The following is a 27,118-nucleotide window of genomic DNA, read 5'->3' on the forward strand; positions in this document are numbered from 1 at the left end:
AAAATTATTTTGGCATCTTGGCAAACAGATTTAGATGCTTGAATGAATGAATGAAAACTTTATTGTCATTCAGATATACACCTAGACACAGTGCACCTTGAACGAAATTTTGTTGCATTTGACTCTCCAATCAGGTAAATAGTAAAAGTAAAAGTGCTAGGTGCGTCCATAAAAATGCCTCATGTGCATGGTTCTGTAAAATAAATATATATAAAAAGTTTTTAAAAAGTGTCGATATTTAAAAAGTTCTAGCCTCGGTTTTGTTGATTGTTCAGTAATCTTATGGCCTGGGGGATGAAGCTGTTGCAGAACCTGGTTGTCCCGCTCTTCATGCTGCAGTACCTCCTCCCAGAGTTAAGCAGTATAAACAGTCCGAATTGTGGGTGTGTGGGGGCTCTGGTAATGCCCTTAGCTCTAATCAGACAGCGCTTGTACCCCATGTCCATGATTGAAGGAAGAGAAATCCCAATGATTTTTTCCGCTGTCCTCACCACTCTCTGAAGGCACTTCCAGTCCGCAGCTGTACAGCTGCCGCACCACGTAGAGATGCAGCTGGTCATGACCGACTCAATTGTGCTTCTGTAGAAAGTGGCGAGGATGGGAGGGTGGAGGTGTAAACTTCTCAACCTGCGGAGGAAGTACAACCGCTGCTGTGCTCGTTTTGCCAGAGATGTAATGTTTGTGGACCAGTTTAAGGTGTCTGTTATATGCACCCCCAGGAACTTGATCTTTTTCACCTGCTCCACTGCTGAGTTGTTGATGAAAAGTGGAGTGTGACTGGGCTGAATTTTCCTTCTGAAATCGACGACAATCTCCTTGGTTTTGTTCACATTTAGGAGAAGGTTGTTCCTGCTGCACCAGCTCACGAGCTGTTGCACCTCCTCTCTATATGCCTGGTCGTCGTTATTGCGGATGAGGCCCACTACTGTTGTGTCATCCGCGTATTTGATGATATGGTTAGTAGTGGACCTGGCGACACAGTCATGTGTCATCAATGTGAAGAGCAGCGGACTCAGGACACAGCCCTGAGGGGATCCGGTGCTCAGTGTGATGACCGAGGAGGTGTTCTTCCCCACCCACACAGACTGGGGTCTTTCAGAAAGGAAATCCAGGATCCAGTTGCATAGTATGGTATTGAAACCTAGGGGTGCTCAAGACAATGGAGCAGAGGCCCAAGAATGTGGAGAGTATAGTATATGCAGCATGTGTTCTGCACAACCTGATCCGAATGAGAGGTGCAGCTGCTGGATCAGCAACATCCATCCGGGACGGTGACATAGTGGACAGTGACACAGGGGAAGTAACACTAGGTGCTTGGAGAAATGGTGCGAGCAAGTTGAAAATGGTCTCACTGCAGCGTTTGAAAGGTAACTCGGGCACATCCAGTGTGAATGAGCAAAGAGACCATCTCTGCGCTTACTACAATTCACAATTGGGGAGTGTGCCATGGCAGGACAGCTATAATGATGGGTAGCCGACCACAGGAACACTACTGCATGTTATAAGCTGACTTCCTAGTGTTGTCCTCTGAAAAGTGCTTCCTATAAGATGTTCGTCCGCAAAACCTGCCGTTTAGAACATTGCATTGTCCCTTTAAATGCCTGAGTTCACGCTTGTAGCGGAGGTTGATGGATGGATGGATGGAAGATGATGGATGGAAGAGGCCAGTTCATTGGCTATATTTAAGAGGGAGTTAGATGTGGCCCTTGTGGCTAAGGGGATCAGAGGGTATGGAGAGAAGGCAGGTACGGGATACTGAGTTGGATGATCAGCCATAATCATATTGAATGGCGGTGCAGGCTCGAAGGGCCGAATGGCCTACTCCTGCACCTAATTTCTATGTTTCTATGATATAATGTGTTTTAAATAATCTCGCGTGCCTCATTTGTTGTATTTCGTGTTTGCGAGGCCCTTTTACAGACAAATGTTTTGTGTGATGCATCTCCTCTCAATATGTGACAGAATTCGTCTTCTTATATTGTCAAATAGGAATAAAGACTTTGTATCACATTTACCGTGCTGATTGTCTTATTTCATTTTCTACCAAGAGGTGAAGAATACTCCGCAGCCTTCGTCTCCAACAGGTTGCGCTTTCTCTCCCTATTTCTATAATCCTCTCTGGATTTGTCATAGAGAATCTCATTGCATTGGTACCACTCCACCAGTTCCCCCTCTTGTTCCCTGTTGAAGTTATATGGCCTTACCTTCTGCCATCTTCCCTTTATGTTATCGTCTGCTGAGGCTTTTGGGGAGGCAACAGCTACTGGGGAGGCAATCTCAAATCCACCTTGATCACCCTCTCCCTGCTCCAAGGAGCCCACAGGCAGTGGTATCTCTGGCATCTGCTCTTGCCTCTCCACCTGTCTCTCTTGCTGAGTCTCCTCCTCATTTACCTGCATGGCTAAAAACTTTCTGACTTTCTTTGACCCCTTTCTTTGCCCTTTTCTGAGAGGCATCTCTGCAAGTCTTACTGTGAAAAAGATTCTCAAACAATGACAATTAGGTGGGACGTCCTCGATGGACACATGGTCCATTGGCGATATTGAGACCACCTTTTTTACTCACCTTATGTCCCCTCTGTCAAGCTTCCGGGTTTACCGTTCGCAGGAGTTCCCACGGTACCCGCAAGAGTCATTACGGATATCGCACGGATATCGCACTGGCATCTGCGTTCATACAATGTTGCAACGCTCACCAAAAAGTGCTCAAGTCACTCTTGGAGAAATTCAAAAATGTTTGAATTTTCTCCTTTTCTCCCGACCGTACAAAGTTACACGACTACCTGCCGTTAGCGCCACGGAGGTCCTCGGTGGTCCACGAATGCCGTACTGTTATCGCAGGAGGTTCCCACGATGTTAAACTCTTGTTAAGTCTTGCGTCAGGTCGCACCGTGAGAAAGCCCTTTAAGGCTCCTCATCAGAACTGAGAGAAAAAGCAAGTTGAGAAGGTGGGGTGAGAAATGGGTGGAACAAAGGGGATGTCTAACAGGATGAAATTATGCAGCCATTGAATCATTTAATGGTTTCTCTTTCCGCAGATGCTGCTTGACCAGCCAAGTTCTTCCAGCACTTGTTTTTAATGGAAACCAAGGATGATGTTGAGTCCACAGACATGCATATTAAATCCAAACCCAGACTGTATTCAGTCCGTCAAACCTTCAGAAGCTATTCAAACAGAGAGCACTATTAATATAGCAACAATGGTGAAATATCAAATAAAAGTAAAATCACTTGGAATACTCAACACCTTGCTTCATTCAGGGCCAAATTAAAGATGTGGACCCAAGAAGTATAAAACTAAGAAATACTTTGTCTTATCTGTATTACTGATTTTGGGTCAAGTGGAGTAAAAATCATGGAACTCCGTATCTCAACAGCATCAAGAAAATATCTTCAGTAGAAAGACAAGGGAGATTCATCATATTCTCATGCAATTATGGGCAGACAATATATAGTGGTACTGCTAATAATACCCATAAGTTATCAAACAACTCTTCCTCTTCCAGAACAACAGCCAAGTAAACTAGTCCCTAAGGTTTAAGCAATTCCTGCAATGATAATCTAGTAAGGACCCTATGCAAATACCTACATGGTTGCAGTCTTGGAGGGCTACCAGCCTTGGAGGGCATCTACCACACGCAGTGCCTCAGGAAGACCCTCAGCATCCATAAGGACTCATCACACCCCTGCCACGGTCTGTTTCAACTACTTCCCTCCGGCAGACGTTACAAGGCCTTCTACGCCCGAACCTCCAGACTCAGGAACAGTTTTATCCCAAGAGCTATAGCGGCTCTGAACCGGCCCTGATGAGTGCCCCCCCACCCACCCCCTTTGGACAGTCTCCCTCAGATGGTCACGTCAATCAATTCAGCTTGTTTATTTATGTATTGTATTTATTTACCTTTCTTGTACATCAGTGGAGCTGCACACTAAATCTCGTTGCACTGACGTGCAATGACAATAAAAGATATATTATATTATTATTTGAAAATTAAAAGATCTTTGCTTAATTTCCATAGAGTATTGCAGTCATGTCACATCAATTAAATTTGTAATTACTTAAATGTCTGTTGTACACATTCTGTCACTTCACATTTAAAGTAGCTAAATGAATCACAAGATTTGAAATCAGTAAGTAGTACTGCAGAATAATACATGCCTGTTAGCAGTAAGATTATGAATACAGCAAAAATATCCGGGTACTCTGCCAATATGTTTGGGGCATTCATTGCCATATGTTGATGACAGAATATTTCAATGCGTCTACCAATGAGCTCATCAAATGTCGCACTCCATGCTCTTGCAACACTTGAAGTTCCTATATCAGAGAGAAAAAACACTATTTGTTGCTGGTTATTACATCAGAAATTAGAATTAATATTTCCTTATGAGAATGTTAAACACAAAGAATCTATGTCAAGAGTTTCAAACATTTCAATTAAGCTGAATTTATATCTAATGTATCATTTTCACATGTAGACTGTAATAGTTAAAGCAATGTTAGAGAAAGTAGACAAACTGACCTTTCGAATTATATTACTGCATTTCAGTTTTTTTTAAATAACAGTCCATTGTAACATTTGTGATAGAAAAATTCTGTGACATTCGACTAATGCAAGCAAAGCAGAGAATAAATGAACCATCATTCACTATCTAAATGAGGCAAACCACTGTTTGCAGGTTGTATTAACATATCTGACAACAGTAAAATAAACAATTGACATCTTACTAACAGTTGAGCTTGAAATGGTTTGAAATTATTGCATATGTCAACTATTCTCAAAAAGTATTGTGCCCACGGCTGATATCATCTGGTTAAAGTAATCAAACAAATGCTACATTGCTTCCTGACTTACAGCACATCCAGCATTAGGTGTGAGAGAGACAATAAACTCATGGCGGTCAATCTAGAGAGCAGGAACCTAGAGAGCCTGTGCTCAGGAATAACCACACCTACCGCACCTTAGCTCTGCAACTCCACACCAAGGCATGGGGCAATTAAAAGCCTGGGCAGCATTTGGTTCTCTGTGCAGCAATGAGGGCAAGAATTTCTGTTAGATTCCCAGCACAGAAGTGTCAGTAACATGTCACTATATGCAATCCTACTATGATCCAACGTAACAATGATTCTATTCGTACTCCCGGCCCTGAGAACACATTGAGCAAGATACCAGCATGCAGTTAGTCATCAATCAACTCATCCAGAGTCTCTTCTTGAGATTCCTGACTTCACACACTTAGCATTCCCAGGGCTCTCACTTAACTTTTTCTCTCTGTTGCCAGCTTTTCAGGTTGCCAAATGACAGTTTAGGTGGTCATTTAAGGCGGCTTGCATGACGCGTGCGATAATGTGCTCGGACGAAGTGCGTAGTTACCATTCGGAATTATGCTCAATGAAGCATTCACATATTATTTCTGCTTCAAATAAAGTCACAAATTAAACATATTCCCAATCAAGACATGATATATACCACAATGACATGCAGCAAAATTACAATACAGTATCTCATCTCCTTTTACACGTTGCAATGAATGCAATTTCTATTATTTCTTTACACTTCCAAACAAAAATCTGGTTGGATTATTCAGCGTATCAACCTCAGTGAGACCAAGTGCAGGCTTGGCGATCGCTTCGCACAACACCTCCACTCAGTTCCCAATAACCAACCTGATCTCCCGGTGGCTCAGTACTTCAACTCCACCTCCCATTCCGAATCCGACCTTTCTGTCCTGGCCTCCTCAATGGCCAGAGTGAGGCCCACCACAAATTGGAGGGAGAGCACCTCATATTTCACTTGGGCAGTTTACACCCCAGCGGTATGAACATTGGCTTCTCCAATTTCAGGTAGTCCTTGCTTTCTCTCTCCTTCCCCTCCTCCCCTGTCGGCTTGCTGCAGAGACCACTCCCTCCGTAACACCCTGGTCAATTCGTCCCTTCCCACCCAAACCACCCCCTCTCCTGGCACTTTTCCTTGCAAATGCAGGAAATGCTACACTTGTCGCTTTACCTTCCCCCGTGACTCCATTCAAGGACCCAAGCAGTCTTTCCAGGTGCGGCAGAGGTTCACCTGCACCTCCTCCAACCTCATCTATTGCATCTGCTGCTCTACATCAGTGAGACCAAGCGTAGGCTTGGCAATCGCTTCACCTAACACCCCCGCTCGATTCGCAATAACCAACCTGATCTCCCGGTGGCTCAGCACTTCAACTTCCCCTCACATTCAGAATCCGACCTTTCTGTCCTGGGCCTCCTCCATGGCCAGAGTGAGGCCCATCGTAAATTGGAGAAGCAGCACCTCATATTTCGCTTGGCAGTTTACCTCCAGTTTCAAGTAGTCCCTGCTTTCTCCTCCGCTTCTCAGCTCTCCCTCAGCCCATTGTCTCCGCCTCTTCCTTTCTTCTTCGCTTCCCCCCCCCCCCCCCCCCCAACCTCACATCAGTCTGAAGAAGGGTCTTGGCCCGAAACAACGCCTATTTCCTTCACTCCATAGATGCTGCCTCACGCGCTGAGTTTCTCCAGCATTATTGTCTACCCATTCACACAAGTTCTGTTATCCCACTTTCCTCACCCACTCCATACACATTAGGGGCAATTTTACAGACAAGTTAAGCTACAAAGCCAATGCGTCTTTGGGATGTGGGAGGAAACCCACACGCTTACAGGGAGAAGGTGCAAATTCAACACAGACAGTGCCCGAGGACAGGATCGAACAGATCTCTGGTATGTGAGGCAGCAAGTCCACCAGCTGTGCCACTATATTTTATTTTCCAACACACAAAAAATTATACGTTGATAACTTTGGTTACTAAAAAACTATCCATTTTCAGTCTTAAATCTCTAAGTGATGCTAAGTTCCCCTTTACAGCTACTGTATGTTTTAATTCAGTTCAAGACAATGGGGCAGTACATTGGCCATAAAGTTGCTGCATAAATGTGCTAGAGACCTGAATATGGGTGGTGTCTGAATGGAGTTTGCTCCTTTTCCCTTTGATCGCATGGGTTTTCTCCAGGTGCTCTTGTTTCTTTCCACATTTCAAAGATGTGCAGGAACCTTTTTCAGACCCTTTATTTATATATATATATCTATCTATATATTAAAACTGTGTGTGTGTGTGTGTGTGTGTGTGCGCGCGCGCGCGTGTGTGGGCGTGTGTGTGTGCGTGTGTCAGATTCCATTTTCAGATATTTTTTCAGACTAGATTTTTGGCCTTTGATTCCTTGGTTCCAAGACCACACGCTGAAACTCCGAGATTTTATCAATTTCGGTAGAGATTTCACTTTTACCTTCTGAAATCCACTCCTCATTAAATTTCGTCGTGTTTATGTACACATTTTTTAATAAAATCCTTCCCCCACCCCCCCAAAATTTCAAAATGTTAAAAAAAAAACAGCTTTCACCCATAGAATGTTGGTGAACGCTCCATCGTGTGATGTCACAATGCCATTCCTCACAGATATCCAATCGGAATGGATCTAATTTACATATGCCTTTGCACCAGCCCCAGTCCCCCCCCCCCCCCCACAGCCTGTGTCGAAGCGCGTGATCACGTTTATGTGAATAGAGAAAGAGGATTGGGGGTGATAGAGAATGGGGAATAGATGGGCTGCCCCTACCCCTCCCCCTTCCACTCTCTCTCCCCACTCTTTACCCTCTCTCCCCCACCCCTCTCCCCCTCCCTCCCCTACCCCATCTCCCTCCCCCACACCTCTCTCCCCCTCCCCATCCCTCTCTCCTCCCCCTCCCTCTCCTCCTCCCACCCCCCTTCCCTCTCGCTCTCCCCCACCCCCTTCCCTCTCTCCCCCCGCCCCTTCCCTCTCTCCCCCCGCCCCTTCCCACTACCACTCTGTCCCTCTTCCACCACTCCCCCTACCCCTCTCCCTCCCCACTCTTCCACTTCTCTCCCCCTTCCCCCCCTCTCCCAACACCCCCTTCACCTACCCCTCTCTCCCTCTTCCACCACTCCCCCCTATCCCCCCTCCCACTCCCCCCTACACCTCTCCCCCTCCCTCCCCATTCTTACACTTTTCTGCCCCCACCCCTCCCCATCTCCCTCCCCACCCCTCTCTCTCCCTCCCCATTCTTCCCCCTCTCTCCGCACTCCCCCTCCCTCCACACTTCCCCCTCTCTCCCCCCACCCCTTGCCCCTACCCGTCTCTCTTCCACCACTCCCCCTACCCCTCTCCCCTTCCCCCACCCCTCTCCCTCCCTCCACACTCTTCCCCCTCTCCCTCCCCTCCCCCCACCCTCTCTCACCCCCTCCCCACCCCTCTCCTCCTCCCTTTCCCCCCCTCTCCCTCTCTCCTCACCCCTCCCACCCCCTACCCATCTCTGCCTCTTCCACCACTCCCCCTACCCCTCTTCTCCTCTTCCCCACTCTTACCCTCCCCCTCCCTCACCACTCTCCCCCTCCCTCCACTCTTCCCCCTCTCTCCCCTTCCCCCTCCTCCTTCTCCCTCCCTCCTCTCTCCCCTTCCCCCACCCCTCTTCACCCCCATCTCCGCACCACCCCCTTCCCCTCTCTTGCACCACTCCCCGCTACCCGTCTCCCCCTCACTCCCCGTTCTTCCCCTCTCCCCACCTCTCTCCCTCCCTCTCTCTCCCCCCTCCCTTCCCCCTACCCCTCTCTCCCCTTCCCCTCATCCCCTCTCTCCACCGCCCCTCTAACATCCCCATTCTGCGTTGGTTTTCAGCGGTCGCGGCAAGGCGGCGACTGGACAGCAAAGCGGCCAGATCTCCCACAATGCAAAGAGAGGGAGAAAGTGCCCGGCGTCGGCCAGTTGCCGTGGCAGTGTGCATGTGCAGGGCGGCTGATGATGTGCTGGCCATGGTTGTGCGCATGTGCAGGGGGAGGATGTGCAGGCCGTGGCAGTGCGCATGTGTAAGGCGGCGGGTCATGCCGGCGGATAAGGAGCGAGCGGAGAATGGAGACCCGGACACGGATGGCGGGCGGAGAGTGACAGAGAGAGAGATAGAGAGGGGGCCCGGCTCAGAGTTGAACAATAGGTGTCCTGGGTGCTTGCCAAGCCGGGCAAAATGGCAGGCTTTTTGGTTGCCCGGCGGGACTTTAGGTCGCCATTGGCACCCGGGCAGCCGTTAATTTTGAGCCCTGATTCCACTGCTCCAAGGTTAACTGGTTCCTGCTGAAAACCCAATATACATTGTCTAATTTCGCACCTAACACACAAGGCCTAACAAATACCAAATCAGCACCCTGGTGGTTTGCCATTTCAGGCAGCCATCAATTTATCAAGAAACTGAACTGCCTTGTCCCATCCATCAAATTTCAACAAAACTATCAGATAGTTCAATCAGAATCAAGAATTCAGCATCTGATATATTAATTTCTTCACTTCACAAAGCATATACCACCAGGGGCGCTGCACGATTGGCAGCCTCGCCAACAGTCTGATTACTTATTTGTCTTTTTTTATTTTTAGTGTGTGTTAAAAGTTTGTGTAAATGTTGTTTTATGTTAGGGGAGGTGGAGGGGTCGGGGGAAACTTTTTTTTCCAGTTGCTTACCTTGCCGGAGATGCAATAAATTTCTGGGTCGTATTCTCCGGTCGCTCTGCGGCCTACCATCGATGGAGCTGGAGGCCTCCTCGGACTGACCTTGGGCCCCACTGCAGGGCGTGGACCTATATCGGAGTCGATCCCTTGCCTGGGATCGCTCCAACTGCGGCCTGCGGACTTTACATCGGGAGCTCGCAGTCTAGGGAGAGGCCGTGGATGTTGGGAGCTACAACGACCAGCCCCGATGCAGGGTCAGATCGTCCGGCGCGGGGGAGCAGACATCCCCCCCCCCCCCCCCCCATGCAGGACTTGATCGCCTCGACGCGGAGGGCCCGTCACCGGCTATGGGAGTCAAGATCATCCCGTCGATGGAGGGCTCGAGGCCCCCCGACCGCGGGAGAGCAAAGGTAACAGATTGAACTTTTTTCGGATTCCATCACAGTGAGGAATGTGGAGGAGTCACTGTGATGGGTGCTTATGTTAAAATGTGTTTTGTGTGTTCCATTGCTTTTTATTTGTACGACTGACTTGGCAAATGAAATTCCTCGTAACTTGCAAAACATACTTGGCTAATAAAGTATTATTGTGATTGTGATTTTGGAGATAGCGATCACAACTCCAAAGGTTTTAAGATTGTTTTGAATATGGTGAATGCTGGACCGTGCTGGATAAAGGAGGAAATGTGTGCTTGGATGCAAGTTCTAAACAAGTATTTTGCATCTGTTTTCACCAAGGAAAAGTACATGGTGGACGGTGAAATCAGTGTGGAGAATACAAACAGGCAAGGATAGTTTGAGATTAAGAAGGAGGCAGCTTAGTTCAGAGATTCAAAGTGGAAACAAGCCCTAGGGCTCACAGAGTCCGTGTCAATCAGCGATTACTGGTGTACTAGTTCTATCCTACACACTAGGGACAATTTACAGAAGCCAATTAACCTACAAACCTGCATGCCTTCAGGAAGTGGGAAGAAACTGGAGCACCCAGAGAAAACCCACGCGGTCACAGGGGGAATGTACAAATTTTGTGCAGAAAGCACCTGTAATCAGGATCAAACACGGGTCTCTGAGGCTGCAAGGTAGCAACTCTACCGTTAAAAGGAGATGTGCGGGCCAAGTTTTGTTTTACAGAGGGTGGCGAGTGCTTGGAACGTGCTGCCATGGGTGGCAGTGGAGGCAGATATAATAGTTTTGTTTCGGAACGTGCACATATGCAGGAAAACGAGGGATACAGATTATATGCAGGCAGATAGAAGTTGGATCAACATCATGCTGGGCACAGACATTGTGGAGTTAAGGGTCTGATCCTGTGCTGCACTGTTGTATGTTATAGACAATAGGTGCAGGAGTAGGCCCTTCGGCCCTTCGAGCCAGCACCGCCATTCAATGTAATCATGGCTGATCATCCCCAATCAGTACCCCGCTCCTGCCTTCTCCCCATATCCCCATATGTTCTCACATATCAATGGATTTCTGCAATTACATCGTGATAAAGCCTTACAGGCCAACCAGCCTCAATTTACTGCGGGCTAACACCAAAGATAAACAAGCCTAAACCATGAAATATTAAGTGTGTAGGAAGGAACTGTAGATGCTAGTTTAAACCAAAGATAGACAAAAAATACTAGAGTAACTCAGCGGGACAGGCAGCATCTCTGGACAGAAGGAATGGGTGACGTTTCAAGTCTGAAGAGGGGTCTCGACCTGAAATGTCACCCATTCCTTCTCTCCAGAGATGCTCCCTGTCTCGCTGGAGGATTTTGTGTCTATCTCTGAAATACTAACTTCAATTGACATTAAAAGCAGAAATATCAAAGATGTAATAAGCCCATTCTCCACTTTGTCAATCACACAACAAATTTCAGATGGCAAATAACTGTCAAAACACCCCTATCCACCTCCCTAAACCCCTGTGATAAAATTCCCATTTGCTACTGGAGCTGCCTGAAAAGTTGCACATTCCAAACAGGTAACTTGATATTCAAGCATAAAGTTGTCATGGTACACCAGTCATTGAAAGTAGGCATGCAGGTGCAGCAGGCAGTGAAGAAAGCAAATTGTATGTTAGCATTCATAGCAAAAGGATTTGAGTATAGGAGCAGGGAGGTTCTACTGCAGTTGTACAGGGTCTTGGTGAGACCACACCTGGAGTATTGCGTACAGTTTTGGTATCCTAAACTGAGAAAAGACATTCTTGCCATAGAGGGAGTACAGAGAAGGTTCACCAGACTGATTCCTGGGATGTCAGGACTTTCATATGAAGGAAGACTGGATAGACTCGGTTTGTACTCACTAGAATTTAGAAGACTGAGTGGGGATCTTATAGAAACTTACAAAATTCTTAAAGGGTTAGACAGGCTAGATGCAGGAAGATTGTTCCCGATGTTGGGGAAGTCCAGAACAAGGGGTCACAGTTTAAGGATAAGGGGGAAATCTTTTAGGACCGAGATGAGGAAAACATTTTTCACACAGAGAGTGGTGAATCTCTGGAATTCTCTGCCACAGAAGGTAGTCGAGGCCAGTTCATTGGCTATATTTAAGAGGGAGTTAGATGTGGCCCTTGGGGCTAAAGGGATCAGGGGGTATGGAGAGAAGGCAGGTACAGGATACTGAGTTGGATGATCAGCCATGATCATATTGAATGGCGGTGCAGGCTCGAAGGGCCGAATGGCCTACTCCTGCACCTAATTTCTATGTTTCTATGTTACACTCAATTTGCGTTCCTGTTGCCGGTCTGAGATTAGTTGTGATGATTTCTGGTGGAAAGATGAGCTTCTGGTTTAGATCAGCCTGCATTTTCCAGTCCCGGGCAATGTCCAGGAAAGTCAGTTCCTTTCTTGCAAATGGCTTTTCTGGAAGTTGTCCTGCCTTTACAAAAGGGATGGTGTTCGAGAAACCAGGCGTTGGGGGAGGGAGGGCATTGGTGGTAGCTCTCCTTCCTTCCAAGGTTATCGCCAGTTGTAGCAGGACCTGATTGTACCTCCAGGTGTAGCGGCCTTGTAAAAGACTGGTTTTGCAGCCAGTGAGGATGTGCCTTAATATTGCTGGGGTTTGGCAGAGAGAGCATGAAGGATCCTCTCTAAGCCACTGGTTTAGGGTCTTGGGTGTGGGAAGAATATCGTAGGTGGCTCTGATGATGAAATTAAGGCGGCTTCCTTCCATCTCCCACAGATCCTTCCAGGTAAGCTTACGATGCTCCATGTTTTCCCAGGCAGTCCACTGGCCCTGTTTGGACTGAGACTGCCTTTGCGCATCTCTCTGCCTCCTCTTGCTGACGGACCTCAGTAACTACCAGCTTTTTTCTCTGCGTGGATGTTGCCTTGTGCCATGTGGGTCGACTTGTCCTGAGTCTGGCTCGAAGGGCCAAATGGCCTACTCCCGTACCTATTGTCTATTGTCTCCCACATTTCCTCCAATGTTCTCCCGCGTGCCCCCCCCCCCCCACCCACCCACCCCCACATCAGTCTGAAGAAGGGTCTTGACCCAAAATGTCACCTATTCCTTCGCTCCATAGATGCTGCCTCACCCGCTGAGTTTCTCCAGCATTTTTGTCTACCATAAGGGAATAATGTTTAGTGCAAGGTAGAGCCAGTAAAGTCCGGTCAAGGATAATCAGAGGGACACCAAGGAAGTAGATAGTAGGTAGGGCAGGCAGTCAGAACTTTTTTCTCGGGGTGGGAATGTCCAACACTATTAAGCATAACTGTGCAGCGTAGGTTCATGGCGGGACTGTCATATGCTGAGAGAATGGGGCGGCTGGGAGAGGGAATCTCATTGAAACATATAAGATTATTAAGGGATTGGACACGCTAGAGGCAGGAAACATGTTCCCGATGTTGGGGAGTCCAGAACCAGGGGCCACAGTTTAAGAATAAGGGGTAAGCCATTTAGAATGGAGACGAGGAAACACTGTTTCACACACAGAGTTGTGAGTCTGAGGAATGCTCTGCCTCAGAGGGCGGTGGAGGTCGGTTCTCCGGATACTTTCAAGAGAGAGCTAAATAGGGCTCTTAAAGATAGCGGAGTCAGGTGATGTGGGGAGAAGGCAGGAACAGGGTGCTGATTGTGGATGATCAGCCATGATCACATTGAATGGCGGTGCTGGCTCGAAGGGTCGAATGGCCTACTCGTGCACCTATTGTCTATTGTTTATTGAGTCCAATCCCATCTCTTCCCTGCTGCACCTGTCCTACAATGTCTCCATGCCTGAGACCAGATTTTGCTTGCTGTACAGCCTCCGATGGGGTCCACTTCCTCCCAGTTGCCAGTCTGGGAGCAGCCGCTCATACCGCTCATCTTGAGACTCGGTCAGGGTCATGTCCAGCCTCACTTTGGTGCATTTTTATTCTTCTGTGAAGTTAGAGACAGGCAGCTCCAGAGCAACGTGGAAGTCCAAGCCACTTCTTGATGTATGAACTGACTGTCCTCTCCAGCTTCTCGACTTTGTGATGCGAACCTCGTAGACCGTCAGAGGCCACATCAGACGGGGGAGCAATCCAAACTGCAGGCACCACCGTTTCAGCTTACCAGGAAGCGAGGTCTTGTCTACGCTAGCAAGGCCTTTGATGTTTCTTTCCCTGTTTGTCACACTGGTCCGAGTCTTTGAGGCTTGCATTATACTACCGTCCTAAACTCTTGATTGGCAGCTCTGACACCATCGGAATGGGCATTTCATCAATGTGGAATCGCTTGTCTACATGAAGCATGAAGCTTTTCCAACAGGTGCTTGGTACATGCAATGGTTAAGGTCAGGGTGGTCATGTCATCCATGTAGGCGCGAATGGGAGGTAGCCGCTGCCCAGACTGAAGCCGCTATCCTCCTACGACCCACTTGAAAGCTCGGATAATCACTTCCATCGCCATGGTGAAGGCTAGCAGGGAGATGGTGCAACCTGCCATTATTCCCAACTTCCAGTGATTGCCATAATGTTGTGTATTCTGTTGTTGTAATACAGAATTGCAGAAGGACTCAAAGGATAATGGAAGAGCAAGGTCAAAAGACAGGAGAGATAATTATTCATGTAAAACTTAAATCAGCATTAGTAAACAAGTTGGGTGAAGACTCCATTCATGATGAACATACCTGAAGCATATTCACTCACACTCACCTTTTCTAACAAGTCGTTGAACTGCCTGAAATTTAATTCAGATCAGCTAAATTTCACTCAGCAGCAGAGATCCAGGAACTAGTCCAAAAACAGTGGTCATCAAACCCAAGATCTTTGTCTGTACATATCAGTATCTCACTAACCTACCCAACAGGCTCTTTGAAAAAGTTACCATTCCTCTTCTATCATGCAGACATCAAATCTCCACCCTCAACATCAGTGAAATGTTCAGTGTATATATTTCTACAGTAATCCTGCACTTACCAATTACGTAAGCAAGAATGAGATTCCAGCCAGTAATGAAAGCGCAAAGTTCCCCAACTGTAACATAGCTGTAAAGGTAAGCAGAACCTGTCCTGGGGACCCTTGCACCAAATTCGGCATAACAGAGTCCTGCAAGCACAGATGCCAGAGCTGCAATCAAGAACGAGATAACAATGGCAGGTCCAGAATTTTCCCGGGCCACTGCTCCAGCCAATACATAGACGCCCGCTCCAAGAGTGCTGCCAACGCCAAGCGCAACCAAGTCCAGTGTGTTCAAGCATCTGGCAAGTCTGGTTTCTTCGGTACTGCAGTCCACGTATTTACGACGGAAAAGCTGACGTCCAAAAGAAATAAGCGGTTTACAATCCATCTTTGAAGACCAGGCCTGCCAAACAATCCCAACCTAAAATGTAAGGAAAGATATTGATGAGCACAAGAAAATAATCTTCAGTATTCAGTATATTCATAGTTACAAAACAATTTCAGAGTTGTCCTTGTGAACTATAGTTAGGCCAACAAAATATGTCGATACAATATTCTGCAAGACTGCATGTTTAGAAATAAATCAAGACAAATAGTTTACACTCGTGTGCTGTCACATGCTCTGAATTTAGTTGTTACTGACATCACTCAAAATAATTTATTTTCCTTTTGAATTTTATTCAAGAGGAACATTTTTGATATATCTACCTAATAGTTTGAATAAAGACCTTCTAAAGTAAAAATAAACATCTGAATCTGGCACTATTTCTTTGCAGGGAGGCTTGCTTGAGCTACTTGGGAGACTCTAAACTCACATGGTAGGGAGTTTGGGAACCAGAGCAGTAGAGTGATTGAGGAGGTTAGAGATTAATTCATCATCATCGTTGAAAACATTAGCGACGTAGTGGTGCTGGTTTCCAATGGGAATGGTGTCGGACGCACCACACATCTCTGTCCTCCAGTTCATGCGCACTTCCGCTGCTGGAAGTATAGGATTTTGGTGTGTGTGCTTTATCATCATTCCTTACAATGCTATGTAAGACAGTGATCGCAACTTCTACGTAAGTGTGGATGACCGTTGGCTCGCTAGAAGCTCATCCGCCCTTTGACTGGTCTTGTTTTTGGTCCTGCAGGGGGTCCACAGCCCCCTCCTCCTACAACTTGCAAACCGCAGTTTGTAAGTTGTATTAACATATCTCTCAATAGTAAACTTAAACAATTGACATCTTACAAAGATATGGGGGTATGTAAATAGTTTGAAATCATTGCATACTGCAACTATTTTCAAACAGTATTGTGCATACGTCTGATATCATCTGGTTAAAGTACTCAAACAAATGCTACCTACATACATTGCTACCTGACTTATAGCACATCCAATGTTAGGTGCGAAAGAGACAATTTAACTCATGGCAGTCCATCAACCCAGAGAGCCGGTGGCACCTGTGCTCAGGAATAACCACACCTACCGCACCAGCCAGGGTGCAGACCTTAGCTCTGCAACTCCACACCAAGGCATGGGGCAATTAATAGCCTGGGCAACATTTGGTTCTCTGTGCAGCAATGAGGGCAGGAATTTCTTAGATTCCCAGCAAGAAGTGTCAGTAACACGTCACAATATGCAATCTTACAATGATCAAACGCAGCAATGATTCCATTCATACTCTCGGCCCTGAGAACACATCAAGAAAGATACCAGCATGCAGTTAGTCATCAAACAACTCATCCAGAGTCTCTTCTTGAGATTCCTGACTTCACACATTTTGCATTCCACCGCTCCAAGGTTAACTGGTTCTTGCTGAAAACCCAATATACATTGTTTAATTCCCCACCTAACAAATACCAAATCAGCACCCTGGTGGTTTGCCATTTGAGGCAGCCATTAATTTATCAGGAAACTGAACTGGCTTGTCACATCCATCAAGTTTCAACAAAACTATCAGATAGTTCAACCAGATTCAAGAATTCAGCATCTGATATATTAATTTCTTCACTCTCACAGTGCAAAAGCATTTTGGAGTTAGCGATCACAACTCCAAAGGTTTTAAGATTGTTTTGAATAGGGAGGAAGCTTGACCATGCTGGATAAAGGAGGAAATGTGTGCTTCGATGTAGGCACTAAACAAGTATTTTGGGAGTGTGTGGGTAATGCAGATGAGTACATGGATCCACAATATCATAGAGGTTACAGAAACCTGGTTGGAAGAAGGAAAGAACTGCCGCATAATGTTGCAGTTTACTGATATTTCAGATGTGAGACAAGGATGCAAAAGAGACACAAGAAAATGCAGATGCTGAAATATTGTGCTAATAAATAAAGTGCTAGAGGAACTCAGCAGGTCAGGCAGCATATGTGGAGAGAATGGCCAGTGTCTTGAGAGCAGTCAGCATTACGGTCGCAGATGTGTTGAAGTTCCTGACGCGTATCTGCAACCTGAGGTCATCCAGCAGCTCCTCCAGTGCCCCAACACGGTCCTTCAGGAGCTGAACCTGGACACACTTACCATAGTTGTAGCAGCCAAAGGCCTCCCACATCCTGCAAGCATCACACTGAATCATCTTACCCGTCATGTGTTCACCGCATCCCGTCCTCTCCAGCTTTTGGCAGTCTCCTCTCCGAAGACTCTTGAGCCAAAGACACTTTCCTCTCAAGGTCAAAGGCTCGTGCTTCCCTCTCAAGGCCAAAGGCTCGCGCTTGCTATGAGAATGCAGGGTGGCTTGGACAGGTTGGGGGAGTGGGCAGATGCATGAAGTTTAATGTGGATAAATGTGAGGTTATCCACTTTGGTAGCAAAAACAGAAAGGCAGATTACTATCTAAATGGCGTCAAGTTGGGAAAAGGGGAAGTACAACGGGATCAGGGGGTCCTTGTACATCAGTCTATGGAAGTAAGCATGCAGGTACAGCAGGCAGTGAAGAAAGCGAATGGCATGTTGGCCTTTATAACAAGAGGAATCGAATATAGGAGCAAATAGGTCCTTCTGCAGTTGTACAGAGCCCTAGTGAGACCACACCTAGAGTATTATGTGCAGTTTTGGTCCCCTAATTTGAGGAAGGACATTCTTGCTATTGAGGGAGTGCAGCGTAGGTTTACAAGGTTAATTCCCGGGATGGCGGGACTGTCATATGCTGAGAGAATGGAGCAGCTGGGCTTGTACACCCTGGAGTTTAGAAGGATGAGAGGGTATCTCATTGAAACATGTAAGATTGTCAAGGGTTTGGACACGCTAGAGGCAGGAAACATGTTCCCGATGTTGGGGGAATCAAGAACCAGGGGCCACAGTTTAAGAATAAGGAGTAAGCCATTTAGAAAGGAGACGAGGAAACACTTTTTCTCACAGAGTGGTGTGTCTACAGAATTCTCTGCCTCAGAGGGCGGTGGAGGCAGGTTCTCTGGATGCTTTCAAGAGAGAGCTAGATAGGGCTCTTAAAAATAGCAGTCAGGGGATATGGGGAGAAGGCAGGAACGGGGTACTGATTGGGGGTGATCAGCCATGATCACATTGAATGGCGGTGCTGGCTCGAAGGGCTGAATGGCCTACTCATGCACCTATTGTCTATTGTCTTCCCTCTCAAGGCCAAAGGCTCGCGCTTCCCTATCAAGGCCAAAGGCTCGCAGTTCCCTCTCAAGGCCAAAGGCTCGCGCTCCCCCACTGGCTCTAGAGCAACCTTGCTTATATTGGCAGATAAATTACCTAATTCACCTATTAACAAACCAAATTCCTCAGTTTAAAACTGTTTTTCCCTCTGACTCACCTTCTTTCCCAGACCTTCAAGCCAATAGTCTCTTCTCTCTGCTTCTGATTGATTGCTGCTTCTCCGAGCTCCACGTAAGTGCCCTGAAATGGGGGTGGGTGGGGGGACACTGTATAATTTCGATTTCAATGGCATGGTTAGCAGGTTTGAAGATGACACAAAAGTGGGTGGTATTGTAGTTAATGAAGATTGTTGTCAGAAATTACAGCAGGATCTTGATCGGTTGGCCAGATGGGCTGAGGAATAGTTGATGGAATTTAACACATAAATGTGGGGTGATGCATTTTGGGAGCACTAACCTGGGCAGAACCTCTACACAGTGAAAGGTAGGGCACTTGGGAGCGTTGTATAGCAGAGGAATCTAGGAGTACAGGTACATAGTTCGTTCAAAGTGGCATCACAGGTAGATGGGATGGCCTTCATCAGTCAGAGCATTGAGTATAGAAGTTAGGAGGTGGTATTGCAGTTGTACAAGACGTTGGTGGCCACATTTATAGTATTGTGTTCAGTTTTGGCCACCATATTATAGGATAGATGTTGTGTCATGCTGGAAAGGGTGCAGAGAAGATTTACGAGGGCAATGCCAGGAGTCGAAGGCCTGAGCTATTGGGAGAGGTTGAGCAGGCTAAGACTTTATTGCTTGAAGCGCAGGAGCATGAAGGGATGATCTTTAAAGAGGTGTATAAAATCATGAGAGGAATAGATCAGGTAAACATACGGTATCTCTTGACCTGGTGGGGAAATCGAGAACCAGAAAACTTTGGTTTAAAGTGAGGGGGGGGGGGAAATATTTAATAAGAACCTTTGGGGTAATTTTTTTTTACACAAAGGGTGGTGGGTGTATGAAACGAGCTGCCGGAGGAGGTAGTTGAGGCAGATACTATTGCACCGTTTAAGATTTGGACAGGTACATGGATAGGACAGGTTTAGAGGGATATGGGCCAAACGCAGACAGGTAGGACTAGAGCAGATAGGAGTTGTTGGCCGGTATGTGCAAGTTGGGCTGAAGGCCTATTTCCTCACTGCAAGACTCTATTAATAGCTCCCCCAGTTACACCTTATCCTTCAGACTTCACCCTCTTTCAGCTGATACCATCAGCGCTTCTGTCAATCTATCTTACCACCAATGGGCCTTTTAATTCTTTCCAGTATACTCTTTCTCTGCAACTCAGAACATTGCCTTATCTGCAACATCCCCCAATTCTGATGGAAGGCCATCAACCAGAAACTCTGCTGCTGATCTTACCTAACCTGTGGAGTTTGCCAGCATTTTCTGTCTTTACATAGCTGCCAATTTTCGTCCATAGGTAGCGATGCTGAGCTAGAACATGAGTTTTACTCCATGTTTCATTGTACTGGTCCTGGCAGTGTTTAACTAGCCACTGCCAACAGAACTACATAGATGAGCTTAGAGAGATCATTAAAACAAAAACCAGCAAATCCAAGCAATTGCTCCATATTGGCAAGAACCTGTAGCCACAGTCCAAATCTTACCAATCTTGGTATACTGTGGACAGCCACTCCCCAATTTAGAGAGAGAAAAAAGACACTTTCAAACAAATTCCAGTTTTAGTCAGCTATTAACTGGCAATTTACCATGACAAGCAAGAAAATAATCAAGCAAATCTTCTAGAGCTACTCATGCACTGTTGCCAGCTTCCATTGAATCATACAAAATTAATTGGCCGGAGAAGTTATCATGGAAAATAAAATAAAAATGATAGCATGCAAGGGTTTTATCTGTTTAGCCTTGAGGCAAACTGTGAGCACTTCACATAATGTGCTTTCAGAATAGATGAACAAAAAACGCAACAAACAAGCTTTACAACTGCTCAATTTCCCAGAAGGTACAATAAGTAGGTATTGTCAGAGATACTGCACTTGACTGAAGGTTTATTCCCACAACCGGAAGCATTTACGCCAAGTTTACCAAGGTCCAACCTCTCAATAAGTTTGCTTGCACCTGCATTGCCATCAACATTATGAATCACTAGACAAATGTATTTTCTATCTGTCTCAAAATGACTACCTGATTATAAATCAAAACTAATACAAGCTACTACAAGCGTTGCACTGCATTTAATAGGATTTCAAACAGACAGCAACCAAGTTCAGGATTGAATCCAGATCTCTGGTACTGTAAGGCAGCAGCTCCATTAGGTGCGCCACTGTGCCATCTCCAACATGCGACCACATGCAACACACAAAACCAAACTGCTCAAACCTAATCCACAAAATTTCAGACACAGCTTTTTCAGAGTCAAAAAAATACATGAATCCCTAAAGTATGAGTGAAACTCAAAATCAACTTCCTTGGACGAAAGAGTTAAAAAAATAGTTCACTGCACCAGTTTCCTTTCTACTTCTGCACGACATGTTGTACTCATGCAAGGTTTGATTGTATTCGTGTATGGTACGATCTGCCTGGAGAGCACGCAAAACAAACTTTTTCCACTGTATCTTGGTACGCATGACAATAGTAAACCAATACCAATCTCTGGTATCATCTTTGCAAGCCATCCCATTGCTTGCATATTCTTTTTATAGTATCTGGACCAGGATCGGCCAATACTGCCTCAGTTCCAGGGACCCAAGTTCAATCATGGACTCTGGTGCTGGTTTGGCAGAGATTGCATGTTCTCCCCATGGTCAACTAAATATGTGCAGGGGGAATCTTGAATGGGGGGGGGGGAGTGACAGTAGCCCAAGGATGAGCGGAACATCGTCTGGCTATTTCCCTCCACCGATGCTGCTTTACCCTCTCAGATCCTCCTTGCGTAAGATTCCAACATCTGCAGTTTTGTGCATCTCTGAAGATAAGGATAACTGGTCACTGAATTTTATCTGCATAGGTAAGTGGCAAAGGAATATTTCTCTGCAGGACTCCAATTTTCTAACATCAGAAATTAAGAATTTAGTATATTATTGGCACCAATTTACTGCTTTATCACGTTATTGGGAAAACTTGTTGTATGTGGGCAAGCAAAAACCGCTTATTAACATTTTTAATTGAGAATAAACACTGAACAGCACTTCCAATAACTGGGATGATAAACCACTTGCAATGTGGATATGTCAACCGCCGTTGATTTAATGAGTCATTGAACAACAATATGCTGCCGCCTTTGCTTGCATTCTTTCCGACCAGAGTTCCTTGGGTGTCAGCTATAACTTTAATACTGCGTCCAACAGACACCCTATGTCACAATCACGCAATCAAATCTTCCGTAATCCCAGAGCACCAACTGCCATGAAACAAGACAAAATAACGATCCCTACATCATCAACTCACTAAATTACAATAAACTTTACCACCAATATTCCTTTTATCAAAGGACGATAAGGGAATGGAATAAGTTACCACCCAAAACAAGTGCTGCTCCCGATATTAAGTAATTTCAAAAGAGCATTGAGCAACTAGATCTCCTCAACTTGGTCAAAAGGACCCACTTCAAAATGTAATCACTACTCACTCCAACCTGCGCGAGATAATCACTTATGAGGTGTTTGCACAGTAATCAACCAGAACCAATCACAAACAGCTGATTACCTGCTGGGTAGACAGAGCAAGGCCAAGAGCTTTAAAATAGATGCTGACTCAACACATTTCAGCTAGTTGGTCACTAGAAACAGACCAGCAGATTTTCGGATCAACTACTTTTTTAAAAAAACAGGCTCACTCAGACAACTTACAGCGGGATACAATCGGCAGAAATCAAGTGTACTGCTAGCTACTGTCACCCCCCCAGTTCAAGGTGCCCTCTGCACGTGGTGACAGCAAAGTTTCCTATTTCAGCTTTATCAGCAGACTGCAGGCCACTGACAGGTGCAGCTTCCCAAGAATTGGACTCTTCCCCAGCTTATTGAACTTTTCAGTAGCCTGATAAAAGAGGGCAAGTAGCCGTTTATGTGTCTCATATTGTGCCCTTCCGAGCTTCTGTTCAACATGGGTGAGGAGAATGACTGGGGTGGAAAAGGTTTTTAATTTTGTTGGCTGCTTCTCCAAAACAAAGTAAAGTGTAGACAGAGGCAATGGCGGGATGTCTATTATTTTAGTTTAGAGATGCATGGACTAGGTGATGGACCTGGCTACAACCACAACTCTCTACAACTTCTTGCAGCCTTGAGCAGCTATTCCCAAACCAAGCTGTGATGCAACCCGACAGTATGATTTCTATGATGCACCTGTAGGAGTTTGTAAGACATGCCATATTTTCCTCAGGAGGAAGTAGAGGCATCGGTGTTGCTTTTTGGCTGTTGCTTCAATGTGGTTGGTTCACAACAGATAGTTGGTAATATTTATCTTGGGCAAATGTTTTTCCTTTGTTGCAGATTGGATCAATGCACTTTTTTTTTAAACTCTTAAAAAGTCCTGCCCATTACTCAGCATGCCAGTTCCTGAAGCTGCAGGATTAAGAGCTCTAAACTCCAGGAACTCATCAGTGCTATCTGTGTTCTACTAAGCCTTCTAGTCTTGGATTGATTAGAAAAACTTTTAAATCTGCTTAGTCATATTGTTCCCTTTGGCAATTCTTCCTTCAATAACCCACAAAAACTTTGTGTCTCCATTACATTTATGAATGGAGGAGAAAAGTCACAAACTTGTCACAACTGTGCAAACTAGTTACAAGAATTCCTTCAGATCTTTGAATCAGTCCCAATAACCTGTAACCCCAGTTATATGGTACGCCAGGCTTTTTTAGTTAAAGCATTGATGACCAAATGCAGCCTTCCAGGTGAAATTCCCATCAGTGAGTGCAATCTTATTAAAGGTCTAATTGTTGGAACCAGGAAGTACACCCGGCTCATGCTCTTGTCAATGTGAAGTCATTATAATTATACATCAGTGCAGGTTTGACAAGACTGGGCACACTAATCCTCCTAGAATAGTTTTTTTAAAACACAGCACATAATTTGTATCAACACAAGAAAGCTATCATTGCAAGCAAATATAAACTGCTCCTGCCACATTCAATTGCTTAAAATGTAATGTAAGTTTCTGAAATTTGTCAGGGTACACGGAAATTTTATCAACAACTCTGCATTTTAAATGAGGTTACTAATGACTAAACAACCTTGGAAGCTGAATAGATTTAAAATAAACAGGAACTTAATCTAATATTTCTTAACAAGCTGTAAATTCCTAGAAGATTCCATGATACAGCTATTCGATTTATTTGTTTACGTGATATGGATGCAACAGTCTTAATAAGTGGGATGGACAGGGGTGTAACAGTTTGTGCCAATCGGAATAGAGCCTGGTACAGCCAAAAAATTTGGCATGAGGCAACAAAAAACACATCAAATGACTACTACAAATAGCCAGGTTGGGACAGTAGCACGGAAAAATAAATGACTCAAATGCTGCCATCATGTTGTCACTTAATGCTCTAATGTAACCCTACAATCTTCATATTAGTTCTAAACTGCAAAGCTATATCAATATTATCACCCAATGAGGCCCCAGAACCAGGAAGGCGTAGCAGTTTGGCAGATGCCGGGTGGTGTGTCAAAGGAAGAACATTGCAGAGCAGCTAATTTTAAGATAGCCCATCATGCCTGGGCAAATTGAGACCTTGCTCAGGCAAGGAGCCAGATGTTTACCTCTCCTCTACTTTTCCATGCACTAGCTTCACAGCAACACATTTAAAGGGTAAATGCACCACTGAAGTTCAACACTTCACCTTGTGCTGATATAGATAAAAGTAGAAAGATCAGCAGGTTTTCTGCTGCTTCCCAAGAAGATTCACAGGCCTTCTCTTTGCCTTCCCCACCTCATTCTCTAGCACTGGAGCTCCAATTTGTTACTCAGTTTAGCAGGTAGCAAGGCCCTTCCATATCCTTACATTCTTCAGACTTCATGAAGTCTGCATCCTCTGTGCACCCTCATTCTACATGGACACCACAGATAATTGTGGTAATTGGTTGCTTAAGACCTGCATCCCAAAACCCCCCCTCTCTCTCCCACCTTTCCTACTGTTCATCCAAGGTTTGCCATATAAACCGTCTCTAACCTTTTGGTTTATCTAAATAACTAATACCTTGACTCAATGTCAATTGACAATGTTCCTGGAAAGCACAAAAGTTGGCATAAGCAGCTGTTTATGAAAGTAGTAATCTAGTTTTACTCCTAGAGAGACTCCTGTAAATCAACTGTACTAACTTGGTTAGTTATTCCAAAATCAATAGATCCAGTCAGGTAGAATAGCTTGTTCTTGAAAGAGGAATTTTCATCAGGTCTTGACTAGTGCTTCATAATGGTTTTAAGAGTCAGATAATGAGGTAATTATACAGTCAAAGTCATACAACATGGTAGCAGGCCATTCGACACACCACCAGTCGTACGTCTTTGACTGTAAAATTGTCTAAAATGCAGCCTAATAAGACATTCAAGTCAGAGAGAACCAAACAGTTCACTGCAGTTGTAAAAAAAATTTGAATGTAATGACAACTCATTAGATTCACACTACATCAGTGGAGACACAAGAAACTGCAAATGCTTGAATCAATAGCAAAAAATAAACTACTGGAGAAACTCAACTGGTCAAACAACATTGGTGGAGGGGACATTTCGGGTCAGGTCCCTTCTTTCGACACTGCTTGCCTAACTCCGTTCCAGTTGAACCCCAAGCCTTGCAAGTTCAACTTTACCGATGCAACCCAAAGCCCAAATCAACAGAATGAGAGATTCCATTAGCTCCTGGCTGTAAGAAACATTACACAAGTATTTCAAATATGTAGCTGGCAGGATGCATTAAAGGGAAGTACTGGACATAGGCAATGTGTTAGGTATCTAAAATGGAATTTGATGAGATGCCACATAAAATGTTGTAAGTTCATAAATCATAGGAGCAGAATTATGCCATTCAGCCCTTTGCATCTACTCCGCCATTCAAATATGGCTGATCTATCTTTCCCTCTCAACTGGTACAGTGCATTCAGAAAATATTCAGACCCCTTCACCTTTTCCACATTTTGTTACCTTACAGCCTTATTCTAAAATTGATTAAATTTTTTTTTTTTAATCATCAATCTACACACAATACCCCAGAATGAAGAAGCGAAAACAGTTGTTTAGAATATTTTGCAAAGTAATTCAAATGAAATAACTGAAATATCATATTTACATGCGAGTTGCTATGAAACTCAAAATTGAGCTTAGGGTCATCCTGTTTCCATTGATTATCCTTGAGATATTTCTACAACTTGATTGGAACCCACCAGTGGTAAATTAAATTGATTGGACATGATTTGGAAAGGCACACACCTGTCTATATAAGGTCCCACAGTTGACAGTGCATGTCAGAGCAAAAACCAAGCCATGAAGATGAAGGAATTGTCCGTAGACCTCCGAGACAGGATTGTGTCGAGACACAGATCTGGGGAGGGGTATAAAACAATTTCTGCAGCATTGCAGGTCCCGAAGAGCACAGTGACCGCCGTCATTCTTAAATGGAAGAACTATGAAACCACCAGGACCATTCATAGAGCTGGCCGCCCGGTCAAACTGAGCAATCGGGGGGAAAAGAGCCTTGGTCAGGGAGGTGACCAAGAACCCGATGGTCATTCTGACAGAGCTCCAGAATTCCTCTGAGGAGATGGGAGAACCTTCCAGAAGGACAACTATATCTGCAGCACTCCACCAATCAGGCCTTTATGGTAGAGTGGCCAGACGGATCCCACACCTCAGTAAAAGGCACATGAAAGCCTGCTTGGAGTTTGCCAAAAGCCACCTAAAGTACTCTCAGACCATGAGAAACAAGATTCTCTGGTCTGATGAAACCAAGATTGAACTCTTTGGCCTGAATGCCAAGCGTCACGTCTGGAGGAAACCAGGCATTGCTCATCACCTGGCCAATACCATACCTACGGTGAAGCATGGTCGTGGCAGCAGCATGCTGTGGGGATGTTTTTCAGCGGCAGCAACTGGGAGACTAGTCAGGATCGAGGGGAAAATGAACTGAGCAAAACAGAGAGATCCTTGATGAAAACCTGCTCCAGAGTATTCTGAATCTCAGACTGGTGCGGTGGTTCAGAATGTGTGCTTAGGGTCGTTGTCCAACAGAGCCCGGACTTGAACCCGATCGAACATCGATTGAGGGACCTGAAAATAGCTGTGCATCGATGCTCCCCATCCAACCTGACAGAGCTTGAGGATCTGCAGAGAAGAATGGGAAAAATTACCCAAATACAGGTGTGCCAAGCTTGTAGCGTCATACCCAAGACTTGAGGCTGTAATCGCTGCCAATGTTGCCTCAAAGTACTGAGTAAAGGGTCTGAATACTTATGTAAATGTGATATTTCAGTTATTTATTTTTAATTACTTTGCAAAAATTTCTAAATGCCTTTTTTGTTTTTTTTATTATGGGGTATTGTGTGTAGATTGATGATTTAAAAAAAGAAAAGAAATTAATCTATTTTAGAATAAGGCTGTAACGTAACAAAATGTGGAAAAAGTGAAGGGGTCTGAATACTTTCTGAATGTACTGTTCCTCGAAT

At 45.2% G+C, this 27,118-nt stretch overlaps 1 protein-coding gene across 2 annotated transcripts in view; it reads right to left on the reverse strand.

The window, feature by feature from the left end:
* The window catches only part of slc7a1 (solute carrier family 7 member 1), a 62,088-nt gene that overhangs the window by 28,385 nt on the left and 6,585 nt on the right, over window positions 1-27,118 (reverse strand). For both annotated transcript variants that reach the window (XM_033022848.1, XM_033022847.1), the window contains exons 2-3: window positions 14,882-15,284; window positions 4,159-4,317 (exon numbers count right to left, since the gene is read on the reverse strand). In XM_033022848.1, the coding sequence (XP_032878739.1) occupies window positions 4,159-4,317; window positions 14,882-15,251 (529 nt within the window). In that variant the 5' untranslated portion in view covers window positions 15,252-15,284. The remainder of the gene's footprint in view (window positions 1-4,158; window positions 4,318-14,881; window positions 15,285-27,118) is intronic.

This window comes from Amblyraja radiata, chromosome 6 (genome assembly GCF_010909765.2).
Source record: "Amblyraja radiata isolate CabotCenter1 chromosome 6, sAmbRad1.1.pri, whole genome shotgun sequence".
NCBI classification, from domain to species: domain Eukaryota; kingdom Metazoa; phylum Chordata; class Chondrichthyes; order Rajiformes; family Rajidae; genus Amblyraja; species Amblyraja radiata.